Source organism: Colobus angolensis, unplaced genomic scaffold, assembly GCF_000951035.1.
Source record: "Colobus angolensis palliatus isolate OR3802 unplaced genomic scaffold, Cang.pa_1.0 Scaffold129, whole genome shotgun sequence".
Classification (NCBI taxonomy): domain Eukaryota; kingdom Metazoa; phylum Chordata; class Mammalia; order Primates; family Cercopithecidae; genus Colobus; species Colobus angolensis.
The window spans coordinates 6,453,490-6,461,135 of record NW_012114141.1 but is presented as its reverse complement, the minus strand read 5'-3'; the positions used below and the strand labels follow the sequence as shown (position 1 = coordinate 6,461,135).

At 35.9% G+C, this 7,646-nt stretch overlaps 1 protein-coding gene across 1 annotated transcript in view; it reads right to left on the bottom strand.

Moving 5' to 3' along the window:
* The window catches only part of KCNH8 (potassium channel, voltage gated eag related subfamily H, member 8), a 373,663-nt gene that overhangs the window by 71,491 nt on the left and 294,526 nt on the right, over positions 1 to 7,646 (bottom strand). Inside the window, exon 9 of the mRNA XM_011933727.1 lies at positions 709 to 908. Within this exon, the coding sequence (XP_011789117.1) occupies positions 709 to 908 (200 nt within the window). The remainder of the gene's footprint in view (positions 1 to 708; positions 909 to 7,646) is intronic.

Sequence of the window (7,646 nt, the reverse complement as noted above, 5' to 3'; positions counted from 1 at the left end):
TTTTTTTTGAGACGGAGTCTCGCTCGTCGCCCAGGCTGGAGTGCAGTGGTGTGATCTTGGCTCACTGCAAGCTCCACCTCCCGGTTTCACCCCACTCTCCTGTCTCAGCCTCCCGAGTAGCTGGGACTACAGGAGCCCGCCACCACGCCCAGCTAATTTTTTGTATTTTTAGTAGAGACTGAGTTTCACCGTGTTAGCCAGATGGTCTCCATCTCCTGACCTTGTGATCCGCCCGCCTGGGCCTCCCAAAGTGCTGGGATTACAAGCGTGAGATATATATAATACCTTTTTTATAGTGGCAGTCTGGGGTGTTTCTGGAAGTATAAACATAACCCCTCTGATGGAATTTTTTAACTTTATTGATGTTAAAGGGAAACAGAAACTTGATTCATATAATTATCCCAGATTACACCATTAAATTGTCGTAAGAATTGATTCCTTCGAAAAGAGATGATAAGAAGGAAAGTAAGTCCACTTGATTGAACAAGCAGCAAGTTAATATAAAACTCTGGTCAATCCAAATTGGCATTGTGAAAACACAAGCCAAAGCAAGCGAAAGAAGATGGATTGGGATTCATGAATAATTAAAAAGTAAAGGAATAAAGAAGTTAGTATGCTTTTCACTTCTGATACCTGCATTACAGCATCTTGCTTTTACCTTAGAATATGTGCTTTCTGTCTGAAAACAACATGAGAAATGAACATTACCTCATTTGAATCTATTCCATTGTTGACTGACCAGGTTGTTTGAAAATATTCGAGCATCCTCTGCTTGAGTTGTTGGGGCAGGTGATGGACACGGATGAAATCTTTCAGATCCTTAGTTCTAGTGTGATAGAGGGACCATCTGGAGTACATCCTCTGTATGATTGCTGTCACGTTTCCAAACACCAAGGCGTGCATCAAGGCTAGAAAGAACAACACAGTATACAATGGAAGAGAAATATGACAGTGGGGCCCACCACTTAAATCTAATTTACAGTCTATCCTGGATCAGAGCAGAATGTGCTTATATGGCCATGCTGATACAGCTATTTTGGTACAAGCATTTTGGTACAGACACTGTATCACAGGGTACATCCTGAAGCAATCACTTTGATTCCATATGGCTTGATCAGAGTAAAAATATCTTTAAAAATGCTCAATGATATGCAAAATAGGCCTCTCTGATTTACATTTAATCTGTTAGCTGCCATTCTGGTTATGATAAACTTTTATTTGAACTTGATTTACATCTATATTATTTTAATAGTTATGTATAGTTTAATAGTTACAATAAAATAGTTTTCATAGTTTGATAGAATAAGCTATAAAGTTATAGTTTAATAATTACTTTTATTATAGTAATGAATGAAATAAATTTTTGAAGTAAGTCTACTTTAGTTAGCCTTTGTGAGAACTTTAGTCACACCCCCTCAAAAAGCCGTCATGTAAACTTTGCTTTAGAATATTAAATATGATAAATTTATATTAATGCAGATATGAGGAAGTTGTAAAAAATGTAATTGAGGATTTCTTGAGCAGTGTGAAGCTCCAATACCCACTCCAACCCCAGCTCTACAGTTACTTTAATTTTGAGGGAGATATTGGAAAATCTGAGACCATTCAAGAAACAAATGAATTCACAGAGAAAAAGAGGTATTCTGCATAGAGTCATTGTTGCCACCATGAGATGCACCAGCAGGGTGTGTATATATATATATGTATGTGTATATATATATATATATATATATTTCTTGTTTCAATGAGGTTTGTCAGCCAGATAGTATTTAACCTCCACTTACTTGCTAAGCCTGCCCTTTGGGCCTGTCTCAAACCTACCATCAAAGTGTAATGACATGAAAAATTTTGTTCACCAGAATTTGAGGGCATATGGATATTTAGGGTGGGTATTTCTTCTGGAGAACAGTAGAGTGAAAGGATGGATCTCATTTTCCAGGAATTACCCACTTTGGGAAGCAACTAGGTATCGTCAAGACATAGAAGGCATGACAGGATTTTGCACTCACTAGTCATTAGCAGAACCAAACTGAAATGGTTTCTTTTTATTTTATTTTATTTTATTTTATTTATTTATTTTTATTATACTTTAAGTTCTAGGGTACATGTGCATAACATGCAGGTTTGTTACATATGTATACTTGTGCAATGTTGGTGTGCTGCACCCATCAACTCGTCAGCACCCATCAATTCATCATTTATATCAGGTATAACTCCCCAATGCAATCCCTCCCCCCTCCCCCCTCCCCCATGATAGGCCCCAGTGTGTGATGTTCCCCTTCCCGAGTCCAAGTGATCTCATTGTTCAGTTCCCACCTATGAGTGAGAACATGCGGTGTTTGGTTTTCTCTTCTTGTGATAGTTTGCTAAGAATGATGGTTTCCAGCTGCATCCATGTCCCTACAAAGGATGCAAACTCATCCTTTTTTATGGCTGCATAGTATTCCATGGTGTATATGTGCCACATTTTCTTAATCCAGTCTGTCACAGATGGACATTTGGGTTGATTCCAAGTCTTTGCTATTGTGAATAGTGCTGCAATAAACATACGTGTGCATGTGTCTTTGTAGTAGAATAATTTATAATCCTTTGGGTATATACCCAGTAGTGGGATGGCTGGGTCATATGGTACATCTAGTTCTAGATCCTTGAGGAATTGCCATACTGTTTTCCATACTGGTTGAACTAGTTTACAATCCCACCAACAGTGTAAAAGTGTTCCTATTTCTCCACATCCTCTCCAACACCTGTTGTTTCCTGATTTTTTAATGATTGCCATTCTAACTGGTGTGAGATGGTATCTCATTGTGGTTTTGATTTGCATTTCTCTGATGGCGAGTGATGATGAGCATTTTTTCATGTGTCTGTTGGCTGTATGAATGTCTTCTTTTGAGAAATGTCTGTTCATATCCTTTCCCCACTTTGTGATGGGGTTGTTTGTTTTTTTCTTGTATATTTGTTTGAGTACTTTGTAGCTACCTGACTTCAAACTATACTACAAGGCTACAGTAACCAAAACAGCATGGTACTGGTACCAAAACAGAGATATAGACCAATGGAACAGAACAGAGGCCTCAGAAATAATACCACACATCTACAGCCATCTGATCTTTGACAAACCTGAGAGAAACAAGAAATGGGGAAAGGATTCCCTATTTAATAAATGGTGCTGGGAAAATTGGCTAGCCATAAGTAGAAAGCTGAAACTGGATCCTTTCCTTACTCCTTATACGAAGATTAATTCAAGATGGATTAGAGACTTAAATGTTAGACCTAATACCATAAAAACCCTAGAAGAAAATCTAGGTAGTACCATTCAGGACATAGGCATGGGCAAGGACTTCATGTCTAAAACACCAAAAGCAACGGCAGCAAAAGCCAAAATTGACAAATGGGATCTAATTAAACTAAAGAGCTCCTGCACCGCAAAAGAAACTACCATCAGAGTGAACAGGCAACCTACAGAATGGGAGAAAATTTTTGCAATCTACTCATCTGACAAAGGGCTGAAATAGTTTCTAAACAGACCCCAGCAGATAATCCAAGAAGGCCTTGGACATACCTAGAACTGTGAAACTGAGAGAGATATGAGGGCCAAGCACATGCATATTTGTGGAGAAGTCAACTCTAAGTAATATTCAGATTTTATCCCTGATCCTTATTCTGGGACAGGATTAGGAATGAGGCATGAAGCTTATTAGTTGGGTAAAATCATCTGTTTCAGTAATTTGGGGCTTAAAAAAAGACTAAACATTTAGTACCTTGTCTATTAGGATCTATCAAAATGTACATGTATCAAAACCTCAGTGCCCAAGGAGCTATGTTGAAAATTTCTTAGCATGATAACGGATACATTAGTGCAAATATGTCAACATATTATTACTTCTATCTTCCTATTTCAGGACCTCCCCAATTCAAATCTTGTGTCCCTACATTTATCAGAAATTACCAAACACTGGCATACTAACTTAATTCTAATCTCACAGTGGAATTAAAATCTTTACCAGGTAATACATAATTTCTCTATGGAATAATGGTCACTATGTCTATAAAATTACTCCCTTCATAACAAGACCTCAGTATTTTGGAAAAGTTACTAGAATAGGGTTAAACTTAGGGTCTATATACAAGAAGCGATGTAATGTTGCAGACAGAATATGAACTTCAGAATCAGACAGATCTGGATTTGAATACTGATTTTGCTACTTCTTAATTGTGTCAATTTGGTAAGTTACATAACTCCTTTAAACAGATTCATGTTAAGTGGGCATAGTCATTATGTTAAATAGCCCTTGCTCATAGAGCTATTTCAAGATTTAAAGACCTATGTATGTTTTAAAAAGTCCCTAGTCTATGTATGAAAAACAGTATTTGCTCAATTTATGTTAATTTTCCTTATGAAAGTGAAAAATTTTATGAATTTTCAGCATGCTCAGTGCAATTAAATGTGGGGAAAATGACTCAGATTTAAGGTTTTCCTGCAACCTCATAAATAGTAAAGAGTGGCTCTTAGTAGACATAACTTATTGATAAAAGAAATTCAAAACATACTCAATAAATTCTTGATACATGCAAGTATGTGTAAGTATGTATTATTCCTAAATATTCAAAAATGAGATGTGTCCCAACAGGTCAAAAATATTCCATGAAAAATATATATCATGTAGCAACTAAATGTTGGATTTGTTCTTTGTAGATTCTAAATAGAGGTTCATTCTTCTGTATTGTTTTAGAAGCACAGCAGTTCTGATGCTTAAGTCTTTTATCTGGAAGATAAGAGCTCTACTTACAATAAACACTCAAAGAAAAGAACTGATTCTGCTCCAAGTCAAAGAAATTAAACATTGATTTCAGGCTCCGTTAATATACTTATGGGCTAAGTGTTTGGAAGCCCTAACATCTTTAACACTATGTAATCGTCTTTTCATGGAGATTAAATCGAGTACAGAGAACAATTCTGTTTCATTTATTTTAACACTGCTTTCCTTAATTATGTGTATGATTTTAACCTTGCTTTGCTTAATTATAATGTGTAAAGCACTTAAAGTAAGAGAAGTAATATGTTCAGATTATTTAACATCCTAGTTGTATTTTATTAGTAAAATGAATTACTGGATTAATTATAGCATTCATAAGTGTTATTGAAAAGTATATGTCTGAGTCATCACAATTTCAAAGTCTCATTTCAGCATAGATAACTATTTCTAATTTAAGTAGTTAAAAAAATAAAATTCTGGTCCTCATAGCCTTTCATTTTCCTAAGTTATTATGACCATCCTGTCACTGGTTATCGTTTCACCCTGGCAAAGAGTGTGTAACTGTCAGGAGAAATCATTCCATCTGCTATGAAAGTTTGACTCAAGAACTTCTATATCCAGGTCAGTATGGAAATTATTACTTACTTTTCCTTTATTTCTAGCAAATTTGATGTATATAATTCTTGAGTGTTCGACCTGCTGAGTGTGTGGGCGTCTCTTTTTTTGTGTGTAGGAGTTTTGCATAAAATGCATTTTGTAAAATTTCATCTCAGTATCAGGTCCTGGAAGGAACTTCAACAATTGGCATCTAAGAAGAAAGTCAGTGGTTCTCAAATGAAAGAAGCGCTTCTGTAGAACTGCCTGGCCTTTTCTTTCTCTTTCCCTTTCCCTTTGTCTTTTCCTTTCCCTTTTCACTTCCCTTCTCCTTTTTCTTTCCCCTTCTCTTTCTTTTCCTGAATTTTGGACAACATTTATCTCCAGGAGTATAACATCATTGCTAATTACTTTAGCCAACTATTTTGCAGTGGCTTTGGAGGCTAAGTAGGGGGCGTTTTCTACTGATATAAAAGGAGGCCAGAGCTCAGGTTTTGGGTAATCTTGGCTGCCCTCCTTCTCTTTCCCACCTCCTCATTGCCCTGGAAATTTCCATTCTTGGTTATAAGTACACTGGCTTGTGGATGGCAGATGGCAGAGAGAATAGAGATGAGAAAAATTTCCTAAATGATGAATTTAAATGGCAGTGCAAAGACATCTTAAGAACAGCCTGAATTTGTGAACACAATAGCTCATCATATGGGTCCAATAAAACTATGTCAGGGTAGTGTGTGTGTATTCAGTAGGGGGGGGACCCGAGGGAAGCCTTGATTACTTTGTGATAATAATGCTTCATTGAAACTGAATATGTTCTCAGTGATGAATGATCTTTATTAGGAAGCTTTATCCAACCTCCAAGGCTGTGCTGATGACTCTATCAACTGGGGCAAACTCATTAGGTGACTATAGGCAGTCACTGTTTAGTGTAATAGAATTTTTAAAGACATTAGAAAATCTTTTCTGTATATTTTGTCTGGTTGCAAAAAATAGGAATAGTTATACACACATGTTTCAAAATATAGTTATATATGTATGGAAATTCTGGAAAACTGTCTTTTGATAATGAGACTATGTGTAATTTTATTTTTGTTTGTTTTCCAATTTTTTCTAAATGTGCATTATAATAGAAAAAAATAGAAATAAAAAAGAGAGAACATCCTCTGCTTAAGTACCTATTTCCATTATTAAACTGTGAACTCCTTGAAAGAAAGTATTATATCTTAGTCATCTTTGTTTCCCCTGCATCTAGCACAGCTCTTGGCATAATTTAAGTATGCCATAAATATTTATGGAACTGAAATGTGCCTCTGGTAGTTTGATACTTTCTTTAAAAAGTTTTATAATTGTAAGCAAATGGTTTAGAAAATCTATGATAAATAGTCCAGCCCCAAACTCATCCCTTCATCCCCATCTCACTCGCCAAAATCAACCTTTTAAAATGATTTTTTTTGGGTATTTTTGCAGTTGTCACCAAAATGTTGGACAATATAATTGTACTCCATTGCTTGACTCATTATTGTTAAGACAAACCCAGGAACAACCTGATATGAAAGGCAAGAACTTAGCTCACTATTACCCCACTTCTTAACTCACACTTGATATATTATTTTTAGCTCGTCTATTAAAATTTTACAAGGTAAAATTAAAATCAAAGATAGATATAGAACAAGTTACCCACTTGCTAAATGTGAAGCTCATTGAGATTTTTCAAAGTAAACATAACTATAGAATCACTACCTCCCACCACCCCAGATGAATAAACCAAATAATAGTATTCTGGAGGCTTCCCTGTATCCCCTTCAATCACTAACCAATCCCTTCACCAAAGGTAACCACAGTTACCAATTATATTACAATTAATAAGCTTTGCCTATCTGTGAACTTTCTCTAAACAAAATCATACAGTATGTACTTTTTTCTGTCTGGCTTCTCTGCTGAGCATTGAGTTTGTAAGATTTGTCCACAAGGTTCCATGACATAGTAGTTCATTTACTTTTAGTATATAATGCTCTCTTGAATAGGTATTTCAAAATTTACTTATTTATTCTCCTATTAATGGACATTTCCAGTTTGAGATTCTTACAAAAAGGCTTTTATAGACATCTATGTACATATCCTGAAGTATACATGTATGCATTTCCACTGGTTATATATTCAGAAGCTGAACTGTTGAACCACAGAGTAGAGGTAGATTCAGATGTGGTAGATGTTGACAAAGTTGTACCGACTGACATGCCCATGAACAGTGTGGGAGTGGTCAAGGTTTTCCATTATCCTCTCCAACAGTTAGGGTTG